The 26,034-nt window shown below is 36.6% G+C and overlaps 1 protein-coding gene across 3 annotated transcripts in view; it reads right to left on the bottom strand.

The window, feature by feature from the left end:
* The window catches only part of SLIT2 (slit guidance ligand 2), a 325,399-nt gene that overhangs the window by 291,846 nt on the left and 7,519 nt on the right, over positions 1 to 26,034 (bottom strand). For all 3 annotated transcript variants that reach the window (XM_015594878.1, XM_015594877.1, XM_015594879.1), the window contains exon 4: positions 18,241 to 18,312. In XM_015594878.1, coding sequence (XP_015450364.1) covers positions 18,241 to 18,312 — 72 coding nt within the window. The remainder of the gene's footprint in view (positions 1 to 18,240; positions 18,313 to 26,034) is intronic.

Raw genomic sequence — 26,034 nt, forward strand, 5'->3', positions numbered from 1 at the left:
ATTCCCTTCTTTCTTCCTCTCTCCTCCACTGAATATGAAACAGGAGGCATGAAGCCATAAATGATGGCCATTTTGAGACCAGGAACAAAGCCTTAGGACAAGCTGACATTGAGAATGGAAAAATGAAAAGACAGAAAGAAATGAAAATCTATGGTTTGACCTTTTTGAACTTCTTGCTCTGTGATATAATAATTGTCCTTACTATTGAAGCCAGATGCAGACAGGTGTCATAGTCATTTGCAAGCGAAAGCATATAGCTAACCCACTAACCATAACCATCTATTTTCTATGCTTAAATAGTTTTATTGAAAAATTAAAGAAAACAAGAGCTTTTTAAATAAGCATCCACGATTAGCTGGCTGACATGAAATATTATTTTGGGTATAGATATCATCATCCTGGCATTTCAAAAACTCAAGTGAAATGTTCTACTTTTCAAGCCCATGATTAAAGCACACAAATTCAATAGAGTATCAGTGTTTCTAATAACACGCTAATGATACTTATTGAGAATTTAAGTGTAAGCACTTTAGTAATAGCACAAACTCAATCTTCACAGCAACCCAACAAGATATATAGTATATTACCTTCACTTACGAGATAAGGAAACCAAGCCAGGGGAAGGATGCCCATGCAGCACATCGAGGACCCTATCCTATCTGTCCACGAAAACCTGGCTCTCTTTACCACAGCATGCTCGCTTACATGCCATTTCTTTTTAAGTTCTAAAATAAATGAACATAACATGCCCCCATAATAAAATGATGCAATAACTATACCAACTGTTTATCTGGACATTGCATTGACTTATCATTCTGCACACATAAACATGCTCACATTTTTTTCAAATGTGAACTGTTTAAAAATCAGATACGGTGTTACTGAAGTTTTTTTGTTTGTTTGTTTGTTTTTTCCCTAGAAGGAAATTTTCTGTCTCAATGACAGAAATTTCACTTGGAGGAAATTTCTTCCTAAATCTTTCTAACAAGCATTTATGGAGCCTCTATCATGTGTTTAGTGAAATGGTAGGTGCTTTGGGGAGCATAAAAATTAAAAAGACTTAGATGCTGCCACCAGAAGCTTGAATTCTAGAAGAAGAGAGAGAGGAACACTCACTCTGATACAATACAGCTGGTACATAAAACTAACAGAGGCACAAGAAAGACTGTGAGGCACCACTGCGAGGCAAGCAGGCTCAAACTAAATTCTCCAAAAAAAAAAAAGCCTCAGAGAAGGGAGATAGATTTGAGCTCATTACATACAATCTTAAAGTAAGTTCATTTAGTCAACAAAGCAGTCCCAACGATGGACCAGGACCTAACATGAAAGTGAGATAAATAAAATATGACCTCTGCTATACTATTCTCTTGAGATATAAGGCATACTATCAGCCAAAAGGGGAATGGGAGGTATTCTGTCAGGCAGTGAAGGAGAAGGAAGAAACGCACCAGGAAAGAGGCATAACCTGCGCTAGGCTAGCGTGTGAGACCTCCAAATGGAGCACATGATTTGCCTGAGGCCTTGAGTAAATGGGGTCACGTTTTCTTCAGTGAAATCAAGTAGGCCTTCATGGTGGAGAGGGCACGATCTGGGTCTTGGGTAGTGAACAGAAGATTGCCTGGTGAAGAAGACACAGTAAATAAGCAGAAGCAAAAGTCCAGAGACTCAGAAGTAGCTAATTTGTATAATTTTTCAAGTATATGGTATAATAAGAAAATATCGAGAAATAAGAATGATAATATGGGGCCACTGAGGAAACAGAGAAGGCCAAGGGAGGAGTTTAGACAACAGACACTGGGCAAAGGTTTAGAGGAAAATAATAGTTCTATTAACTTACTAGCCCTATAATGGTGGGCAGGTAATTCATTTAACCACTTTAGGCTACGGTTATTTCATCTTTAAGATTGAGGCAGTGATATATATTGATCAGCATCCCTTTGAAGGTAATATATGGAGAAACGTTTTGTTAAATCTAAACTGCTACGCTAATATACGAAATGCTTTTTGACAGGGGAAAACCCATAACCGTCGCTGTACTTTAAGAAGACACCTCTGGCCGTTGGGCAGACGATGGTGTGGGCGAAGAAATCAGAGAGCAGGGGAGCCTAGTTCGGAAGTGAGCTAAAGACAGGGGAAGGAGAAGACAGATGGATGTGGTCCGCGGAAGGTAAAACGTCGACAGAACTTGACAGCGGTGATAAGAGAGAGGAAATGAGTCAAGGTGACACTGAGCTTCGAGCTCGGATAACTGACAGGATGGGGTGAGAAAGAGAAGGCGACAAGCTTCCTGTAAGTACCTATGTGTGCGCAGCTAACAAGGCACAAAACATGGTGAGAATTCAAAGCAGATTATAACCCATGAAATTTTAGTATTTTTACCTAATTAAAAGAAACTGTTGTCCCCAGTCCAGTTCACATATGTGGTTCAGTGCACTGCCCTGTATTCAAATGCAAGACCTGCCGACTGGGCAGACTACATCAGGTCTGTGGGCCCCAGCGTTCTCATCTGTCATTTGGTTCTCCTTCCTATTGTTGAAGATCAAGTGAGTAGTAACTAGTACCATGAACAAGGCAGAGGTTCCGTGTCACGTACTCAGTCAGTGAGAGCTACGCTGCTGACTTCAACACGTCCATCCTCATCGCCACCTCTTCCTCCAATCAGGAAATATTTCCCTGCATGGAATGAAGGGTGTATTGAAGCACCGAAGTTTCTACATAGTGGGCTATAGTCTGCCTCCAGCCATACATTGGAAATGTCTGTGTGCTTTTCCCATTTAAAAAAAAAGAGAGAGAGAGAGAACTTTGATTTGGGGCAAGAAAAATAACAATGGGTAGTATGATCTCCTGAGTGGTTTCTACAAACTACAACTAAATCACGATTACAGGCCGAGCACACTCCGTGGATGCAAACTTCACTCTGTCTGCTAAATGGTCTCTCAGGCCAAAGATCAGCAAAGGGTCGCTCACCCTACACCTCAGGCTTCATCACTGACTCCCCCTCACTGCCTTGCCCTCCACGACACAGTCCTTGACATCCCAGCTCCCCAGCTGAGCTGTCATGATGCACTGTCTCTGCAGGGCTCGATGTACTAAGATGACATAATGGCTCTTTAAGTGCGGGCACTGGGAATTCCCCTCTACCCCTTATACAGGGAAGATCATTTAAGTGGACTAAATTGCTGAATTTAATACAGTGACCAAACACAAAAGCCTAATAAAAATGTCAGAAGTACATGCTCTGGAATGGCGAAGAATTGTAGAAACGCGCTAAATGGGCTAAGCTAAATGTGCCTTACATACTCACATAAGGCAGGATACCCATGACGAGATCAAACCGGCTGTCTCGGTCGCTTCCTATCATTTTAGTAATTTTGTAGCACGGTTATTTTATTTGCAAATTAAACAAAACCACACACAGAGACAAATATATAAAAATATCAAGGAAGAATTGATAAACAATACTAAGGATGTCATAGAGTAGCCTTTTCTGCAGGCTCTCATAGACACTCAATACCCCCATAAGGAAATTGGTACAAAAAGCCACCTATGCATAAGCGTATATCTTATATTGACATAAGATATATTGATTAAACAAGCTTACAGATCGCTACTCTCTAAACTTAAACACTATCAAGGGAGAACAAATGCAAAGATATTTAAAAAATTAAAGCTTCGAATGCTCTCTAAGCTCATTTGTCATGAAAGCTGACTCTGAATCCATACTGCCTACACTTTTCTGTCAGCCTGTGAATATCTGAGTGTCCACTCTGCGTGAACACTGCTTTCTGGTGAACAGAAAGAATATGCCCAAGCCCTCACAGAGTGTACAACATAGGGAAAGGATTCTGTTAACAAAGTAATAATCATAATAGAAAAGTGAAACCATTTCTACACTATATTCGACTTAGTCAAAGTAGCATACTTTTAATTCCCCAGGCTTAGCAGTGTGTGGATTATTACATTAAAAAGGACGTGAGCACATCTGCACATTACAAGGTGTCTGTTGTTCGGTAGTGCGCAGCCACACCTGGAAAGGGACCCCACTCCCCAGGTAGGGTGGTGGCATCCTCTGAGTGGCAGCGGTCCCTGTTGAGAGAAAGTAAAGCAGTGCCTGATTAGCAACAAGTGGGATTGCGACATTCCAGAAGCAGGACTGGGAGGATAGAAAACTCCATGAAAATGGAGAACTCCTGAAACGCATCGAAAGAAAGATGCAGCAGCAGCCTGGACCGTGTCTCTGCACGGCGAGGCTTCCCACTCTAATACTGGGGGGTGAGGCTGGGGGTAGAACTCAGCCCCAAACCAGAAAGCAATAACAAATGATTTTAACAGATGGCAAGGGATGTTTGGTTATTTTTTTCCTCAATGAATTCAAGAATCGTTTGATTCACCAAAAGACATTTAACGTCAATTGAACCCTGTGACAGCTGTATCATCCTTAATTCTCTCAATGACTCCATGACACTGATGCTCTAATCATCTTCATCTTGAAGAAGAGGACACTGAGGCAGAGGGGTTAAAAAAGGTGCTCCCAGTCACGCGGCTAGGAAGCTTTGAAGCTAGGATTCAAATTCTGACAGTTGTTGCCAAGCCTGTAAATCACTCATTCGACCAATTTCTTGTGCACCGACTACTAGTCTCTACCTTCGTGAAACTTGCATTTAATTGGGACAACCATATAAACAAGTAAAATATACAGTATGATAGATGGCGATGGAACTTAAAGAGAAAAAGAACATAGAATGCCAAGTTCATCTTCAAAGATGGGCTGAAAAGAACAGGTTTTTAAGCCCGTGCACTGTAAAAATTTATTTAATTGACCACATTGCTATCGGATTTCATTAACCAATGCCACCATAAAAAATAAATTAATTAATTAATTCATTAAAAATAAATTTTAAACTTCGACCTCCCATGTCTAAAATGGTTTCCAATTTTTAATTAGAATTCACAAAGAGCTGTTATTCTTTGGAACAGTGAAAGGTCGTCCTTGTCATCTGGCTTAACTAGTGTAAGTGTGGGGAGCAGAGGAAGAGGAGGACTTGTATAGTCCAATAACTTTGAGAAACAAATTTTTTAAAGTTAAACACATGTTGTATGGCGCAATTCCTTGGGGACTAACGTGAAGTGCACACTGCAGTCACCACAGGGGATATGACTTTCATTATTTCCTAACACATCTGACCACAGAATGCCTCTCTCTTGTATCACTGGACACTTTAGGAATCACTGCTTTGAAATATAATAAAGATAAGAAATCAGTACAGCAATAAATTCAAGGCACTCAAATCACATAGGCTTGAGAACTGGGGAGAAGAGCGATACTTTAAAAAGTCTAAATCTGAATCATTTTATAAGAATAGAACAAAAGTAACTTGCAAGAGACACCATACGGGTGATGTGGGTGTAACACCTATCTGGGAATAACTAAACTTCTAGCAAAACACGTTTATCTACACTTTAATAGTGTCAATAAACCAGATCACTTAATTTAGAAAATAAAGTAATATCTGGATTCTATTGTTTTCGGCCACACTCTTCTCTTTAAATTAGTGTATGTTTTTTGAATGGGGAAGGGTGAAGAATAACATCTGTCCATTTTAATAACATTCTGTTATATTTATACTTCTTTTTAGCTCCTCTCTCATATGTAGTTCAAGTTCTTCACCTGATTTTGACCTAGTATCTCATCTCAGGACAGCAGAATGGCATCTGATAACTGAGGAAAGAACAAGAAATAATGTTGATTAATAGTCTTACTGCCCCCATTGTATAAGACTGTAAGACTGACGAGAATGAAGAAAAAAAATCTTTTCAGACCCTCTCAGGTGAAAACACTTGCCCTAAAATATGATAATTGGTATACTTTGTGATTTTTAATGTAATTATTGTAGCTACAAGTGTTATTCAGAGAACTTCGCCTTTTCCAACACTATTTGCTGCAGTAATTTCCCGGCGTCAACGAAATTCCAGAGGATTACATGATGGGTGGGGAGAGAAAAAAAAGTATTTCCTTTTATCAAATGTAACTGTGTTGCTTTCTCATTCCCTCACGTTCCTGTGTAATAAAAGAAGAATCCAGGGTGGTCATTGGAGTACCTGATTAACAACTTTCCTTGAAACTATTCATTAGGTGTGGAATTCACTCCCTTTAAGGAGAGAGAGAGAGAAAACCACACCAACTCAGAGGTGAGCTTGTCTTTTAGAAACAGATTCCAGATTTCAGTTGCCTTCAGGGTATTCGGGTCCTATACATTCTACTCTCCTCAAAAGGTCAGGAAAATTCAATTGTCCAAGGTGCACAATACGTGTGCTAGAGAGAATTACAGAAAATGATGATCCCTGTTCTCCAACCTGTCTAAATCAAAAGACAGTAACACAAATAGGCACATAAAACCTGCATTAACCAACTCCATTATCTTCCCTTGATTTGCCTTGTTTAGTTTTTAACTCATTTCTTCATGCTGCCGTTAACGATGTTTGAGAGGTAGGTGATTACTGAAACCACTTCAGTTGTACACCACTTACCTTACATTGTGGGATTATCAAGCGTCAGGATAACCACTTAATAAAGCATAACCATCAAATCTCCTTTAATTACTTTTTTTAACCTAAGCCTTCAAACAATTCACATTTAATAGCAAAGCCGAGCAAAATGTAAGCAGGCAATATTTGTCTAGTAAAGAAACTGCCTTTATTTTCTAAATTGCTAATAGGAGAGAGAACAATCTCAAACTCATTTATCCACAATCTAATTACCTAATTCCTGGTTTATTATCATGAATAATTCTACCATTATCATTTGTGCAAGTCCTGTGAAGCGTTCTCTATAAATTTTTGAAAGAGAGCTAGAACAAATCTGTGATATATTTTGATTTCCTCTCCTTCCCTCAATTTCGTTTGAGCATCCCCTAGAGACCCTTGTGATAAATTCTGGTGATGTGACCTACTATGTACTTGAATAAGCAAAGAAGCTGTTTCTCAAAAAGAGACCAAGTACTTTTGCTCAGAATCTGCAGCTAGTGACCAGAAGAGCAAGGGACATAACTAGTATGTCTTCTGACTCCTGGTCCAGTGTTGTTTTCATGCCACATATATTTTATTCCAAATTCAAACTATTGTTCGCAGACGTTTTTCAGGCTTAATTTCCGACAGGCGTTCAGTCAGAAAGCCTTTTTTAACCAACCTGCATTAGGCTAGATGCTACATGTAAAGCAAAGACAAACATAAGAAAAGAGTCATTGCAAAGTTCACACATTAGGATTAGAGACTAATACTTAGCAGCACATCGTATGAGACAATAACTGTCGTTTTAATAATAAAAACAAAATGAAATACTTAGCACTTACTATATGTCCAGCATCATACTAAGCCTTAAATTAGTCATTTAGTGAACAATTTACACAATACTTCCATGAAGGAAGTTCTACTACCCTCATTTTACACAAGGGAGAATTGAGGCACAGGGCATGTAACTGAGTGACACTCTCAAGGTTATGCAAAGATTCAAACTCTAGCAGTCCGAGACAGCAGTCTGTACTCGTAACTACTACAATATAATGGATGACCGATCATTTGGAGAGAATTGAAGCAGTTGAGAAAGGTTTGATTAGAGGAGGTGAAGTTTACAGGAGGATAAACTACTATAAATTGAAAGCCAAAAAAAAGGGGGTCCAGAAATGAGCTGGAAATTCCCAAGCACTATCGGGAAAACTAGTTTGCCTGGGAAGTAATGAACACATACGCTGTGATTGCAATGATAAAATTAAAGAGGCAATGTAGAACTAGATTACAATGGTTCTTGAAAGTCAGGCAAAAGAGTTTTATGCAAAAGAGAAGTTAATTTTTACTAACCTAATCACTACAGAAAGCAGAGTGTTTCTAGATATCCTGTTTCCTAATCTGAATACATACAATGGTTTTGATAGAATAACTATCAAGGATATTTGTTAAAGCATAATTTTTTATGTTTCAAACAGTTATTCCTATTTTTTTTAAGATGCAAATCTGGAGACTTTATCTAAAATAAATCTTGGAATCTCTCTTTTTAGTTTCTGGTTAGAGATTCCAATTAATTAATGAATAAAATTTGAACACTGACTTTCTAGCATGATAACATATTATTGGCATTCTTAGTGTAAAGCAACACATTTACCTATGTTAATTGCCCTAAATATTTATTCTCCAAGCATTTTGAACATTGGCAAAATGTTTATATTTCTATAGCTCTTAGTATCCCCAACTCCCAACCACACACACACACACACACACATCACCATGTTGGCTTTGAAAATATTGGTTGATATAATGAACTATATCATTTAGAATATATTGAGTATCCAATATGTTACATAACCGAGTTTTGTTACTCCTCTCGTTCTGTTTCTCTTTCATACTTTTAAACTTTTGAGCATTTTGTGTCTTGCAACTACTTCAATCAAAAAGCCAATCCTCATGTAAAGGAAATAAAGTTTATAAAGCAATATTCCTATTTGAGGCCTTTTGTTATTACCATGTGGGTAGAGAAGCAGCTTTGGGGAGAGAAAGATCGATGTGAGTTTAAAAAAAAATGAGGAAAGTTTTGGAGAAAAGCTGAAACTTGATAGAAGTAAGGAGAGCATATAACATTGTACAAAGTGCCTATATAATGCTCGGCAGTATTTTGTAAATGAGAATCTAATTCTTGGTTCAAAGCAGGGCTTTCTATTAAGAGATTTTAATAACATTCAATCCCCCTTGCACTCTTTTACCATGAATAATACAGAAAAGCTGGTTTTATCCTGAGGCATTTGAATTTAAACTTTAATAAAAAGGATAAACTTTTTTAGTTTCAGTATGAATAAAAATAGTGCACTTAGAAAAACCACACTGTAATGGCATATTCATTTCTGGAAAATTTTTTAAAAGATTTTAACAGCAAATATTTAGTAAATACGGGATTTTTAAAAGTTTCATATACTTGAAATGAAGTTGTGTATCCAGATAAAATGAGAGAACTAACAGATGTAAATTCTAATAATACTTTTAGAAAAATAAAGTGTGCAGCTGCCCTTGACAGTACATAATAATATTTCCCAAATGTTATTAATTGGCCTCAAGACCATTCCGTTTTGGGTTAACTGTTTCAATGAAAGATCAAGAATAAATTAAGGTATTTAATAACATCTAATCTTTTAGTAATTAATGAAGTAGATCTGAATTTTCATATTAATGGCATCATCCTTCCTATTGTCTCCATGCAGTATAAATCTCTTTCATTATGATAGTAACCATCTCGAATTAAATAATGATGAGGATAATATAATAATGTATCTTTTTTCCCCACAGAATCTGCTGGCCTGTGATTATCTACTTTAAGCCTGATTCTTAAAACAATGTAACTATAGTTTAAAAGATGTAAAATATGATTTATTAATATTCTAAACATATTGGGTAAACTAGGTGGCAATTTTAAATGTTTTACAGCAGAAAGTTTACAATGTAAATTATATAAAATTTAATGTTAAATGTTTACAAAAAAATAAAGTGTTCAATTAAGATGTATTTTAATGTATTAGTCTAGAAACCTTTTAAACAAGCACACCAGAGTTAAAATGTAATTTAAATTAATATTTTTTTTAAAAAAGGGTCAAGGTTAAACTGTTTGTCTTCCTTAAAAAGTTTATAATGTCTTTTGTGTCTCTACTCACAAAAAGAAAACTCCACAAAACTTGGATATTAAAACCTCCCAGGAAACCAACAATAAAAGCTGCTAAGAATTTCACAAGTTTTTTTTTCCTTAGGTGTTAATTAAATGATCATTTAACACCGAAATGTAAACACAACATTTTCATCTCCTGACAGCTCAGCCTATTATAAATCCGGGGTAATAAAAGTCTTGGTGTTAATTCTCTGAACCAAGTTCCCACAACACTCTAAGATGCCTTGTCGTGTCTAAGGTTAAGCATGTAGACACAAAACAAAGCTTGTGCCTACTCGACTTCCAGTCCAATTTTCCCATCGCCCAGTGACCTAGGTAACACTTGGCGCGATAAAGAATAAATTTAATTTCTCCAGCATTTTGTGAGGATTAGGAACAATTGTTGGCTTGCAATGACTTTTTATCCTTGGATTCCTTTTCCTCCCAAGCATTCCTTCGGTCCTAAAAGAGAATTCTGATGGTTTAAGACATAGAACAAACAGAACTTTAAATTAGGCTTTTTTTTCAATCAATTGGAACTGTTGAAGGGGAAGCAATCAACCTTCCTGTGTGCTGTTCTCAGCTATTCACATACTTCAAGCTTTAATCTTTCACTAGTAGAAGAAACCTATCATGACAGGGCAAAGATATCTTTTCCCATTCTGTTTCCAGACTTATTTATTTCTCTTTTCTTTAAGTTTTTCTTTTTAAAACACTTAAATCAAGTTGCTATACTTAGCTGTACACATTCATTTGGGGGACATTTCAAGAGGCACAGATGTTCTCTCAATAACATTTCACATAGCCTCGTTGTACCCTAGACCACGGGTATTGCCAACATGCTTTTTTTTTTTTTTTTTGCTTTTAAAGAAATATGTGGTGACAGAAGGAGATTTAATTTTGGTTGGTGAACACACAATGCAATATACAGATGATGTATTATTGAATTGTACATTCGAAGCCAACATGCCTTTTTACTTTTCATTGCTTCTTTCTCTAGAATTCAGTTGTTGTTTTTAACTCCTGCCCGAAGTTTCTTATATCACAAAATATCAGATATTTCAAGGTTAATCCTCTATAAAGAAACCAGTCATAGTAATTAACTTGGTTATGGTTAACAGATAATGAAGAAGACATAAACATTTATCTGACTGCAAATCTTATGTCCTTATGAAAAGTATCGGAGTTATGATACAAACAAAACAAAATGAAAATAACTTCTAGCTCGAAACTTTTTCATTATCAAATGTTGTTTAAATCCGTGATAAAAGGTTTGCGATCTATACAGCATTTTGACATGATGTTTAGTCTAAAGTGCACTTAAATCACATGTGCGGTCTATTAAAATTTACAGAATGCTCCACAGATCAAATCACCTCTGCATATTACAAGTTCAATGGATTAAAATCTTACATTGTTTTAAAAATTAAAATTTTAATTAGTGAGAAAAATGCTCTTTAGCAACGTACGTAATCTCCTGAGTAAATTTCACAATAGATTACCTATCATTTAAGAAGTTTACTCAGCATTTTCTAATTCATATTTTTCCTTTACTGTGTTATTGAGGGAAAAACATCATTAAAAAAATAATCTAAATATGTGGACTAACATTACTGGTTCCTGAGTCACAGTCCCTGTTTCTATTCCTGTTTCATTTTATATAGGAATTTTATATGAATCATAAACTGGGAGAGGGTAAGCCATCTTATTAAGGACATTCTGGCCTTAATATACCTTGTGCTGCCAAATAAGGAGGAATAAAATGGTGCAAAATCACATTTTATGCTAATTTGTAGTGGTAAAAAAAAAATGTGGCTATGCATATGTATATATTATTACAGAATAAATGCAAAAGAGAAATGAAATAGAACCAGAAGATTTGCTTACTGGGCAAGAAGCAAGGACACCTGTGTGACTATTAATCTTATCTTGTTTTGCAATGAGAAGACGATAATCATACAAATATAATTTCTATCATACTTGAAAGCTGTCAATGTTCTTTTGAATCCAGAATCTAAATTATGACTTGAAATATCCCTAGGAGGTAAATACAATCATTCATATTCTAGAGATAAGGAAACTTGACTCCAGAAGTGTCAACTGATTTCCAAAGATAGCAGAGCCACTAGTATCTGAGTAGGCATTGAAATACTAGTATTTTATGCCACTCTCTTATGACATAAATTAATTTATTTTAGTGTCTTAAAACATAATGTAAATACATTAAAATTAGTTAAATAGAACTAAAACACTATGGACACTTATTCCTAGGATTAATATTTATGTAAACCTCAGTAACTAAATTATAATCTTGAGACCGTAGTGGCAATTTTGTGATTTAAAGTTAAATCTTAAAATATTCCCTGATGATGCAAATTCAATGATAGACAACCATATACTTACATTCATGTTTGAGAAAACACAATCGCTCTATGCTTTAATTTCCATATTACAGGTCAGATGTTAGCAATGGCTGAGGCCCACAAATACGATATATGTGGGCGGGGGGCGGCTCACACTATGCCAATTTTTCTCCCCAACATCTATCACAGTATTCTCCACATTCAAGTTGGTCTACCACGAGTATTTGTTGGTGGAGACAGAAAAATTTACATTTGGGAAAGCAACCATCTAAACAAGTGCACCTGAGTAGGAAACACCTTGCATTTGACTTTGCTGTGCCATGAAGTACGCTATGGATTTCACACTCTGGGCTGGCAACAGCAGAAACCTGCCAAGGGCGGAGTTTCTCCAGCAACATGCCTTCTACTAGAGATCTCTTTGAAGTAAAAACTGTCAACACAAGGCCTGGCAAAAATCTCAAGTACAATCTTACTCTTCATTGGATTTATAACTTCTAAACCATAGGATTACATGTTGATTTAGAACAAAATCAAAAGTAAGTCCTAGTCAATGGCTTGTCCTTTTCATAGCAAGCCATAGCGGCTACTGTGAAGTGTGTTTAGATACCCATAAACCCAGTCTTCCGTCTACCGCCTTAAAAACAAACCTTTGGTTATATAATAGTAATTTCTTTAAATTAAAACCTCTTTGTATATCTCTATTTTTTTAAATGACAAGAACAGGGTCCCCTGGGCCCGATAAAGCTAACCAATGAATAAGTTACTTAATAAATCATAATGGACTTGGTGTTTCAAACACGGACAGTTCACACTTTTCTAAGTTTTCTTTTTCTTATTGGTTCTCTGTTTTCAAAGACAGTCGATCCGTTCCCCATAGCAAAGTGTCAGCATTAACAATACGAACAGTGCATCCTTGTACCAAACGGTAACACAAGCACACCACCTCTGAAGCACTTCCGTGGCCCTGCCCACAAAGCTCTTCAGCAGCCTCGGCAAGAGAGAACAGCGGTAGCTATCATGGCAGCTCACCAGATGAGTGATGATGTCGATCTGGCTGGACAACGGTAACCGTAGCAACTGAAACCTGCAATCCCTGCACAACCGCTGTCGGATTTATTGTGGCGGGGGCCAAACAGGCCAAGAGGAAAATGAAGCAGGAAACTATGGCACCTGACACCTCCAGACGCCCACACTTTAATCAGAGCTGGCAGAAATTAATTCAAGGGGGATTTTTGACTTGGTCTCCACTGCTGTATTCTGCTTTTATCCTTGAATACAAGAATCTTAAGAGACGAAATGGACATCAGAAAACTAGGATGTTATTTTTATATAAGTATAGTATTATATGAAATTGAGATGTCTTTTGCTTAGGTGAAAAATGGGTCACTTTGATTTTGTTGTATTTACCAAAACCCTTCATGTTTAGAAAACCTAAGGGAACTAAGCATTTAATTAGCTAAGTTATCTTTTAAATTTTACTTGGTTCTCCATTATTTATAATGCCTTCTCAGTGTTACTATTTGCTCATTCAAGTTACAAACCCTGAACCCAACAGAGATTTAATTCAATACATCAAACACTTACTGAGAGCCTTCTAAAGGTTAAGCCTTACACTAGACCTGGGGGATATGAAACAAAAATGTTTTCATAATATACGTGTGCCAGCATTTGTATGCATAATTATAGAGAAAGAAAAGTAAGTTAATAAATTGACACGTATACTAGTGGTCATAGCCGGGTTACGGAATAATGAATAATTTCTACTTCCTCTATTCTATTTTTCTGAACTGCTTAAACCTTTTAAATATGACCATATATTACTCTTACAACTATTGCAAAACAAAAAACTAAGGCTCCTTCTATGGGACTAAGCAAAAGCAAAGGAAATAAAGACTACTACATCCGTTATGCTATGCCAATTAATTTTTACTTTCATAAAACAACAAAAAAATTAACTTTTCCTCGAAAACAGCCTCAATTATTTTCAAAAAGAACTCTGAGAATCTGAGATTGTATACGACAGCAAACAAATTGTGACCTGACCAATCAAACTAAGCGGTCAAAATCTATTTGTCTCAGGTAGAGTCACCAGGCCATAAAAAGAGCCCTTGGATTTAAAATTGCTACTTACAACATCAGATGATTCTGTGGCTCCAGAGCTCACTGGGGAATAATAAATGCCATTTGTGAACCAGAAATAAGAACTTTTATTCAAAGAAGTAGAGAAAATGAATCCCTGGGACTTATGGATTTATTTTTTTAGTTTTGTTTTGTTTTGGTAGATACAAGTGAAAAATGAGTTTTTGCTACATGCTTTGGATACTTAAGCTTATGTTAGAAGCCTGGGTAAATATAATAATACTCAAAGAAATAAACTGAAAACCACAAAACAAATATTTAGAACCAGATACTCGACCGCAGTACTACCAATGAAATACCTCTCTAATGAGCCTGGATTAGTAGCTGCAAACTCAAATTGAAAAGTGGGATTCACTCACCGGTAAGTCACCTTTAAGGCTACATTTATCAGGAAGATTTGTATATGCTATTCATATATATAATAGCTATTCATAAATTTCGATCAATCATAATCAACCATTTCAAAAGCCACTGAAATCTCTGTCAGTTAACCAGCTCCATATTGCTCTAAAAATAATTTTCTCCATTCTTACACTGATAATAAAAATACAACCTCAGTTTTGGAGGAGCAAAGGGGAGGGAGGATGGAGTATCCAGATAAGTTAAGAAAACCATGTCCTGTCTCTTTTAACCTTCAACCTATGGCCCTTTACTTTTCCTTTACTTACACTTTCCATCTGTCAACAAGTGCTCGTAATTTTATTACACTGTCCTGTAGTTTATGCAGAGTTGGTATTATTTTACAGAGTTCTGTTAATGGACTGGATAAATGGTAATGCTATTTAAACTAGCCTCCTGCTCCAACAAACACAGCTGCAACTGTACTACTATTTCTGAGCAAACATCTTGACCTGAACTTGTAGTGCTTTCTCAACCCATCCAAAGAGAAATTGGAGCAGACAGCAAAGGAAAAGCATATTTGGCCGCGAGCAGCAACCGACCGTGTCGAATCATAAGTCATATACAGTGTACCCTCTTTTTCTTGTATATTGCACTTAGAGTGCAAAAATTAGCATGTGTGCTTCTTTACCTGGAATCTCATTTTCAGCCAAGAGTCAAATGGTGATTAGTCATTACAAAAGCACAAAAAAAAACTACATAAAGTCGGTATATTTGACTAGTTTTAATCTAAGCAAACAATGATAAAAATCAAAATTCAGTGTATGAGCTATCTATTAAACTAGTAAGCTTTTTCACTATGTATCAGGAAAAAAAGAATTAAACAAGGGTAAAAGATACAAAACGTTAGAAAAAGAAAAGATATTAATTGGCATTATACAACAATTTATAAAAGAAGAAATTCTAAATGTGTTTCTTTCATAAATTCTAGATGTGCATGGTTCTACTACATTATCTAGTAGGACAATTATGGATCGTTTAATACGTATATGCGACAAACAAATATTTCCCATCTCAACATATTTTCCCTGTTATTTGTCAAAAATCCTATATCCCTTGTTCTGTCACTCATCCTTCTTGTGAAAGATTCCTTTTTAAATGAGCACGTTAAAGGATATTTGTGTATGTGGATTTGTGCACATTTTCCCATCAGTTAGAACATTTGTTTTGGGTGAGCTACTTAGGTACCCGTACCACGTGAAGAAAATGTGAACTTGAATCCTCCCTCTTAGAAATTACACTAACTAGGCAGTCAGCTTCGCTAGCTTTTGTTCTTTTATTTCTAAAAGATTCTTAAAGATGGCTGTTTAATTTAAATAGTGATCACTATCATGAAAAAAAAAAAGTGGCCACATGCAAATTATAATTATCCTTTCAAGAGAAAGATCATGGCCATCAACCCAATAAATCTAATTCAGGTGAGACAGTGGTGCCTCCACTCAAGATTCCTGACGTGAGAATGCAGAAAAAAATTACACCTGTGTGTTTCCATGTGCATCCAGTGACTATGTCAGGTGTCAAATGCCAGTTCATATTAAACATTTAACCATCAAGCTCTAAGTTCAGGAATATCAAAGCATTCAAAAGTCCCTCTTGAAACCAGTCCCATCTAACAAACAAAACTTTATCTTCTGTGACTCCCCAGAAGAAATCTTGTGAGCCAAATAGGCACACCGTAAATCTGAACACATTTTCTAGCTACCTATTTCTCATTTCTAAAAATGCTCTTAAATAACTAGAAAATGTCACCTTATAGTTGTATGGGTTCTGTTTCTTTAATACACTTCTTAAAGAATTGAAGTCTCTTTTCATACAGCAGCATCATAAAGTTATAAAATCACATCAAAACATAAAAGAAAACCCCTTGGTCCACCATGTGATATTGTCAAAAAAAATTAACAAAGTATAATTGGCGGATAGATGGCTCTGCACTGGATTACACCACTTTACATGAAGCTTCCTAAGAAAATTAATGTGAGTACTTCTAGACTAAAAATCAAATGCTGTTGTTTCTCAGAGATAGTGTTAAAGTTATCACAACTCTTCAGCTTCATAATTTTAATGCTAGATGAGTCATTTTGTCTAAATTATATTTCCACGGCTTCATAGAAAATGGACAATTTTCTAGACAACATGGAATGTTTTTATATGCATGCTATTAGCAAAGTAGTAGTTTAACGGTCCTCACTGTATACTAGCCTTGAAATCAATTCTTCAAAATCCCCCCGATCCCCAAAAATTAAAGCAGAAAGTATAATTCTATTAAACCCATATCTGTGGCCCTTCTTAGAAACTAAGCACAAACATGTAAATATAAATGTCAATATGTACACATATATATAATCTTTACAACAGCTTACATCCTAGTTCCTTGGTAAAAATAGTCCCTAGACAATTCTTGTTATAAAAGGCAGTCTCTGGGTTTCTTTATTTGATTTTTTTTTTTAATTTAGTTAAATTGAGCCAATTAAGCAGCAGGGAACACAAAGAGAGATACTGCTGGGTGACCTGGCTTCCCTTAGAGGAACGGCCTCAGGAACATCGGACTCCAGGGAAAATTCTGGCATGTGAGCTGGCGACACTACTAGGAAACGTCTCTCCACAGTGAGCTAAGGTATCAGGAGAACCTAAAAGAGATCCTGGCTACAGTGCGGATGGGGGCGAGGGAGCTGTGGGAGGACAGTCCTCCTACTTCTGGAACTGGTAACAGTACCGAACCAGGAGGCTGCAAAGCCTTGGCTACGAAGTCAAGTTCGGAAAGCAGCACTCTGCTCGCTTTCCCTGCAAACGCGAACACGTGGGCCTTCCCCGCCGTCCGTGGGCGCCGTGCTGAGCAGTTTATTCTAATCTACACAGCCCAACAGTTTTTTTTCGCGACATCCATGAACATCCATAATCATTGCTATTTACTTTCCCAACACTTCGCAGCTTATCTCCCATCTGCACAAAATCATTCACATGGCTGAAAATTTAATTTAAAAGCCTTTAAAAATGTGTTTTCACTATTACACATTAGGTCAGCGAACAAGCATTTCAGGCAGGAAAAACTGATCCTGCCTCAAACTCACATTACGCTCCTTCCCCACCAGACTTCCGTTACCAATCAATGATGTATTTGATACAAAATCCTTACCGTCGTTCATGTTGCAGAGTTTGGGATTATGGTCTTAAAAGTAACACATAAGGGGAAATGTACAGCCCTCTTTAAATACCTTATAATAATATTTCCAGACTAATAAACATACTCAAGCACAGAAACAATATTGAAAACGTTGACGTTAACCCCAACTTTACAAGAAAACACTGCCAACTTCCTCTAAAGAGGAAGTACGGTGGTAGTTTTTCCCTTCAGAACTTAATCAAAAGTTTCCATAAAGAAGTTAGCTAAATCTCCTCCATCATCATATGACCAAAAAATAATAATAATAATTCAATTACAATAACACATATATAAACCAGTAAAACGCTAACCAAATAAAACAACTGGAAACACCGGAAAACCAATCATAAGTTTCCATAAAGACAAAAAAAAGCAAACTCTTAATCCATTAATCTATTGGTGAATAAATTCCAGGAAAACACAAGGAAACAAATCCAAAATGTATTTAATAAAACATAAGGTACTACCCAAAGCAGCAATAATGATTTCTGTCTACTTACAGCCGGTATAGCTTCGAAGTCCCAAGAAACAGCAACTCAGGAAACAGCTGAAGGTGATTTCTGTTTAAACGCCTTTTGAGGGGGGGAAAAAAATAAAGAGAATGTTACATAGAAAATACCCAACAACGAGACTGCGATTTGGTAGTGTCATGCCTTATCCTGTATTTCAGGAAAGAATAAAGTGACATTCAAGAGAATTCAAGCATTGCAAATCAAAAGAAGGTTGCACCTTGTTACATGACTCTTTAAAGCACTTTTCCATTGTGCTTACTCAGATGATGATTCCTGTGGCCTAAACGCTAAACTCATATCCTCTGCAACATCAGTTAACCAGAATATACACAATGAAGGACTTCTTGACTCAGACTCCAGTGTCCAGGTGAGCCGAGAGTTCAACATACATCAGAAATATCACAGTAAATGGCGCCCTAAACTAATTCGTGTACTGTCGTCTCAAGTGACCTAAATTTTCAGCCAAAGTACTGTGGGAAGATGGAAATTAGTTTTGTTAGCTTTTCATTTAGTTGCAGGAAAAAAAAAAAAGTGTGAAAAAGTGCCAGTGTGTAGGCAAAATCAGAAGGAAATCGAAAAGTTCAAAGCTCAACCCACAGTTCTTGACCCTTAACTGAATTTAAGGCTGAATTATAACTAAATGGTGTCCAAAAATGTTTAAATTATGTTTCTAAAATGTTTAACTGATATTAGAATGTTTTAATGTTTTAGAAGAAAATTCGATTGTAACTCTAACTCAACTTGATCGCTGATGGTACATGACTGTTCTTTCAGACTAAGCGTACTTGTTAAATTCTGGCCCTGATGTATTAATATCCTAATCCCATTTGTTTTAGGAGTATGATTTAACATTTCAGTAAAAACAAATGTCTATCTCTCTGCCTTTCCCAAATTTAAATTATGACAAGCTGATGCGAAAATGCACATTTAAGTGACTTATAAGCTGCTATACAGCTCTAGAAAAGAGTTAGAAGGTCCAGACACTAATGTCACACTCAAGAAACTGGAGGTATTTCTTAAGATTTAAAGATAAATGTGAAGGAGACAAGAAGAAGAGGACATATCAATCTTGATATATTTAAACAGTCATCAGGTGGAAGCAGAATTACACTTATTTGGTCTCCAGAAGGCAAAAATGGCACAGAGATTATAACTCTTAAGAAAGTAGATCGTAAGGAGGATCTTCCAAGAATCGAAGATATTTAAAAAAGGAATGATCTGACTTGAGAAACTCTCACTCTTTCTCCTGCATATTCAAGAAGAGCCTAAGCATTTTTTTTTTTTCCTGCAAAGGGTGTTAAAAAAAAGAAATCCTGCGGTTGGGCCAGGTGAACTTCAAAACTTCCTCCAAATCTAAAATGCCACGAGGCAAAGACGGCAGCCATAACTTTGTTACATAACTCAAATTATGAAGAAGCTGGTCATCTACAGAAACATTCTCAGAGCTTAATAATATATATACTCATAAAAAAGTATGCCAAGACAATTAGGGAGAAAATAATAAAATTAGTGGTGAAAGGGTACACTTATTTCCCACTTACATGAAATTTTATGAATAAAGCACGTAACGAGGTTAAATTTAAAGTGAAACGAAAGCTTTTATTTATTTATTTTTCTCTGCCGGGCATGATTCTGAGGAAGGACTGCTTCCAGAGTCTACTATTATACAATTTTGATAAATATAATTTACTTATGGCCTTGTATTTTTCTCTCAAAAAGTAGACTGCAAATGTTCACAACAGTGGTAATGAGAATTTTTTCTAGGGAAGCAACCACTCTTGGAAAGATGCCCATGATCCAAACAAGCAATCCCAGGGCAGGGATGGGCTTTCACAATCTGATTCAAACCATCGGACTAACATCACCCATGATTCTCCAGCCGCAACAAGCATGTTCCTTCGAGCCCCCAGCCCTCTGTATGGAGTGCTTCCCCTTTTCTCCGAAGGGTACTGTTTTCACGTCCTCTGTGAAACTCTCCTTCCTTCCTTGGCTGTGTCCCCGTATCCCCATGGCATTTGATAAAGAAGAGTCCCTGAAGCTGTATTCTATTTACTCACGTACTGGTGCATTTCCCACGAGGCTATAACTCTTTGAGTATGAAGACCCCACCTTTGTATTCTCTCCCTTCTTCTCTGACACTCAGTAGGGTCTTAGGAAATGCGGAATAAAGAACGGACTGCTCTTTTTGCATTTTGATATAGTTCGATAAATCCTTAGCATATGTTGTTCTATATTGGGCCAGCTCTCCTCTGGCACGCTCCCTGAGGTACCTGCCTTAGTTTTATGTCACTCTGCAGCAAGCCAAGGCCCTACCACAGCTGCTTCCATGTGCTCTTTATGCCAATTATGTTCTTTCCCTCCCATCGACCTCTACCCCACCACTACCCCACCATTTTTAACATCATCCAAAAGTGCGAAGGAATTCAATACCTTTAAACAAATTCAGATACATAAGTAATTGATAGCTGCTACTTGATTTCTTTGTTAATGGGCCTACATCAGTGCAATTTCGGATACTGTGAGAGTGTAGATATTCCAGATTGGGTTCAGGCAGTCTCTTCTTCTCAATTATTACTTTCATATTCCCAGTGGTTCTTATTCACTCCAAAAGTAACCTATCACACAATCTTGCTATGTGAAGGACACAGTTCTGAGAGGTTTACATAAATTATCTCATTCATTCTTCAGAAGAACCTCATGCGTAGGTACTACTTTACTGCTGTTTTAGAGGGAGACCCACAGCTCATAGAAAGTAGTGACAGAACTTGAATTCAGGTGGGATGACTCAGAACATACTCTCTGAACCAACCCCCTACACACAGTCTAAAGATTCCTAAACAATAATTCAAAGTAACTAATGCTGAAAATTTCCTTTTCACCAATCTCTCCTTGAGAAAAACATAGTTTATATGGCCCATTTCGTAAGTATCTATGAATGAACCACCCAAAAATGAAACACCAAGTTCAGCTCACTGTTTTAAAGATCCATTTAAAATACCTACAGTTGAAAAAAAAAAGAAAGAAAATGCTTATTTTTCTCTAAATTCAAGTTATTTACCATTTCATGAAAATTAATATGAATGATCTTAATATGTCTAAAACAGCCCTGAGTATAAGACAAGATAGTATCATACAAAAAAATAGAGCAGAAAAGTGATGTGGTAACATGCAAAGAAAAACAGTCTGACCATGCTTTTTTCCTTTAAAAGAGTATTCGCACACTTATTTTACCTGTTCTTCTCTCTCTTCCCTCAATACTAAGAATAAAAATACAAACGTTAAAATAAAAAGTAAAACTCTTCCAAAATATTCAATCAAGGAAAAAAATTTAAAATCAGAAATTCTTGTACAGTGACCAGAAATTAAATCCTTAATCTAAAGAGGATTTTTTTTTTAAATTCAGAATTACTTTAAAAACTATTAAGATGCATAACAATTTCTAAATAGGGCTGGAGAAAAGTAACACGACTACTTCTAATGCCACAGAGTATTTCTTAGCAGCTTGAAAAGGACAGTGTCATAATAATAATGCGAATGGAAATGAATTAGAGAGGGTAAAATCAGATAGTCCCAGAACAGGAGAACAGCATGCAGTGAATCAGAGGTGTCTTGGAGGAGGATGTATAGGAGTCAGCTCAAATTAGCTCTGTTAAGAAGACCAGGTGGGTCGGTTACCTATTGTTCCAACCAAGGATACTCAGTTATGTCCAAGGAGAGATGATACAGATTTAGGGACAATCAGCTCTTGTGTCCTCTTTAGTTAGATAGAATGTGCCCACAAGATCTCAGGACCGATCCAGAATTCTCTGGATGGTAATTCATGGTTTCACAAAGGTGTGTAATATGTGTCTCTGAGACACATTTTCTTAGGGCAAAAATGAGAGGAATCTTCTTGTGCCACGGGCTATTTCTGAGTGTGACCTTCAGTAGAGTGAGTTATATTTCTGTATCACACAACAACACATCACTGGCCTCTGAAATGCTGACTCTTAACAAGCTCAATCTGCAAGGCAGCCTAAGCATTATTGACAAGCATTGTTTCAAATTATGATCCGTCAGCTACTCTGGTGACTTGCCCATTGGTAGAGGTTAGTCTCTTATTGTTTCAACTTTCACCTCAATTCAATTAAGATTTGCCACCTTCACCCCAATCCGAAATGTGAAGTGAAAACAACTTTACCAAAGCCAGTGAAAAATGTATGCCTCATATTTACCTGTCATTGTAAATGTAAGGTATTTCAGCAGTGTGCCTGGCCTGTGACAAGTAAAATGCTGCCTTAAAACGTCTATCATTTGTAATCTCTTATTCCTCACACATAAATGCCTTCTCCTGACGTAAATTTCCACTTGCCTCTTTAAAATGTTTTTATCCTAACATTTTTAAAGCAAAGATTTTTAAAATTTAGCCACTGTTAGATAAATAAAAAAAAATTATATTTTCATCAGTGATAGCAATGATAATTTAATCTTTGATATTCTATGATAGACATATCAAAATTTATTAGTAAAAATCTCGCATCCACTTCACTCCCCTTTCTTCTTGGTATTTACATATTTAGAGAGATTATAAGAATTAGCCTAAAACAAAACTTAAAAGGGATTTTATACTTTCTTCGCTTTTCCTCTTGATCATATGCGATATGATAAAAAATTAGAATGAAACGATAGTAAATATAAATATATAAAAGTCATATTTATTATATACACATTTTATTAGCTTAATCATATAAAAAATTCTTAAACTGAGCTTTTGAAAAATAGGAAACATTGAAATACATAAAGAAACACATAATTCACTACGTGCCAACTATGTGCCAAGTACGTTGTGAAACTACGTACATTATCTTACTTAAATCATGTACCCCCAGTATGAGACATAATAATTATCTGTCCTAAGGATGAGGAAACAGAAGTTTTGAAAGATGAAGCAATCTGAATGAGCTCTCACAGTCGATTTGAAAACCAAGGGCTTTCTGATGTCATTCTTATCGAATGTGTCTGATTTTAAAAGGGGGGAGAGGAGTTTATATCTGCTTAAAAGGCATAATCAACAGCACAATGAGTATTTGTCCTGTTCCATAGGACACAAGGGAACAGCATATAAAATTGTCGCGAGCTTAAGCAGAGGTGAGTGCAGCTTCCCCGCACCACAAGCTCCTCTGCCAGGACCTAGAACAGCAGGAGCACAAAGCTAGAGCTCCAGAAACACCAGAGTGGATGGAGGCTGCACGGACGACGACCAAATAATTTTTTGTAAATGTTATCTTAAAGCGATATTCCAACTGTATTAATACCAAGCCAGCCCTATCATTCCCAAGCTTTCAACCTGACAGTGTTTTTAGCAATATTCCTTCTAGTCCAGGAGATTAAAAAAAAAACCGTTTTGAAAAAAGATAAGAGCAATATAAAATCTGTGCAGGCAGGTCTCTCCTAGTAAAGTTGCGAAATTCAGTCTAGAAGGCAGAATTCAAGCAGAAAGGTATCCAACAGGAATGAAAGACAGAATTCAATGTAAAATGTTTGACATTCACTGCTTCCACAAATACATTGTAACAGTGCAAACTAAACTACTCGTTTCAGGAGAGGTATAAAAGACACAGCATGCAGCAAACACTGTCACAAAGGATGGGCCCAAAACAGATGTGGGAAAAATAAACAGCCTTGCTGCTTCAGAATTTATAAAACGGTCTGCAAAGAGCAAACAGGCCTTCTCACCGTTCGATTTCAAGGCCCATAAAAAACGCTGCATGAGAAACGTCTCAGATGGGTTCAGTGTTTTAAACTAACAGTGCACGTGCATTAAAGCCTTATGAGACCAGAGTCGGTAAACGCAACTTAAAATCGTTCAGTTTCACTTATAAGCATGCAAGAATTGACATCCGATCGATATCGCAGATGAGGCGATACATACTTGAACATTTTTATCTCATGCAGTGTACATCCTCAGCCTCTGTTACTAAGTTTGATAATGTTCTTTAAAGAGCCTTTCCCAAGAACATCACACCTTGGATTGTGAACTTGGGTGTAAAGCTGCCAGAGAACAATTCTTTTGAGATGAGCTGGCATTCTTTTCCAGGGAGATGAGCATGTGAGTCTGCCCTCACTTTAAGAAAAGGAACGTGTCATATGCTGCCTCTAACCTTCTGGGGCTGGTCAGAAGAGAGAGTCTCCACACGCTTGGTGAACAGGGGATACGTGGCACTTCCCTTTAGACCTGTTCCACCACGTAGCCTCTACCTGAACTCAGGTGCAAGGACCGACAACGGAACTTCTGGAGCCTCGGCCTCCCACTGGCTGCCGCATGCTTATGAAAGGTGTGAGCACACAGAACTCATTCAGCACCACCTCCAAACAATAATAAATGTGCCCTTCACATATCCTTTCATCACGGCATAGTGCTTAGTCAAATTGAGGCTCCACCAGAAAGGGATTTAGGCTTTTGGAGATTAAAATGGGTATTCTTGTATCATCTTGGCAGAAATTTAAAACATCTAAGGGAACAGGTTTGTTTTCCAGGATTCCTCACATGGCTTCATTCTAATAATATTTTCAGGACTCGTTATTCAAGTAAAAATAAATATAAAACGACAAAGTTAGTAGGAAAATTGTAATTTCAAATCCCAAGAGACTAAAACTTGGAGCATTTCAAGCAATATTTGTTTAAAAAGTACATCTTTACATGTTATTGGTAAGGAAAGAAGAACAAACCTTTGCCTTTTTCACTTCTGCAATTTCTTTATTGAAAAGGTGAAAAAAAAAATGGCTGCAAAGTTAATGAAAAGCCTAATATCCAAGGTTTTCTATGGTATGTTTTTGGTTCCCATTAACATAATTAACATAATCTAGGCATATAAGCATTTTATTTTGCATTGCATTTAGGACAGAATTTCCTAAAAAATTTTTTTAAGACCCTAAAAAATTTCAAAAACATTCTCACACTCTTGCATTTGCGTTATCGAGAGGCTCATAAAAGCAGATGATTTTCACTCATGAAACACTGAAGTGGCCTGGGTTTCCCTGAAAAACCATAAAACAGAACTTTGATGACTACAGCATAATCTCATAAATTATAAGTGAACAACAGAATTTTACACCAGTATACAAAAGTCATGGGTCTCCATGTGATTTTTTTTAACCCTCTAAGACATTATGTACCAGCCAAGAAGTATCCTGAATTAACAATTTTGCATGGAGACTTTATTGCAGATATAAACAAGTATTGTCTGTGAAGTATAAAAAAGAAGTATATTTTCTAAATGTTTCAGTTCTTTACTGTAGCTTATTTGTAGTTTGTTTCTCTTAATTAATTTCCATTGAATTAACTAGTCACTTAAGTACACTAGATTTCATCTGAACATTTTCATTAAACAACACGAGAGACCCACTAAATACAATCTACATGAGACACCTTCTCAAAGCTTCATTTTCATTCCAGATAAGCAGGTACTACTGGCAACACAGAGCATCCATGGAAATCTGTCACTGCATGTATTGGCTCTGGGAGAATAGCAAGAAACTGTCAAAACAGGAAGTAATGTGTGCTTATGGTGTGTAAGCATGATTAAAACTTATTTATTTTTACAACGATTCATAAGTATACTCTGACTACGATCTGTCTGACTGATGTTGTTTTCTATACAATAGAAAGAAAGGAGTAAGGGGAGCGGAGGGAGAGAGAGAATCAGGGAAGGAGGGAACAGGGGAGGGAAGATGGAAGAGAGAGAGAAACGAGAGACAAGGCAGGGAAATAGGGAAGGGAAGAAGGGAGGAGGGATGAAGGGA

The sequence above is a fragment of the Pteropus alecto genome, unplaced genomic scaffold (assembly GCF_000325575.1).
Source record: "Pteropus alecto unplaced genomic scaffold, ASM32557v1 scaffold5, whole genome shotgun sequence".
NCBI classification, from domain to species: domain Eukaryota; kingdom Metazoa; phylum Chordata; class Mammalia; order Chiroptera; family Pteropodidae; genus Pteropus; species Pteropus alecto.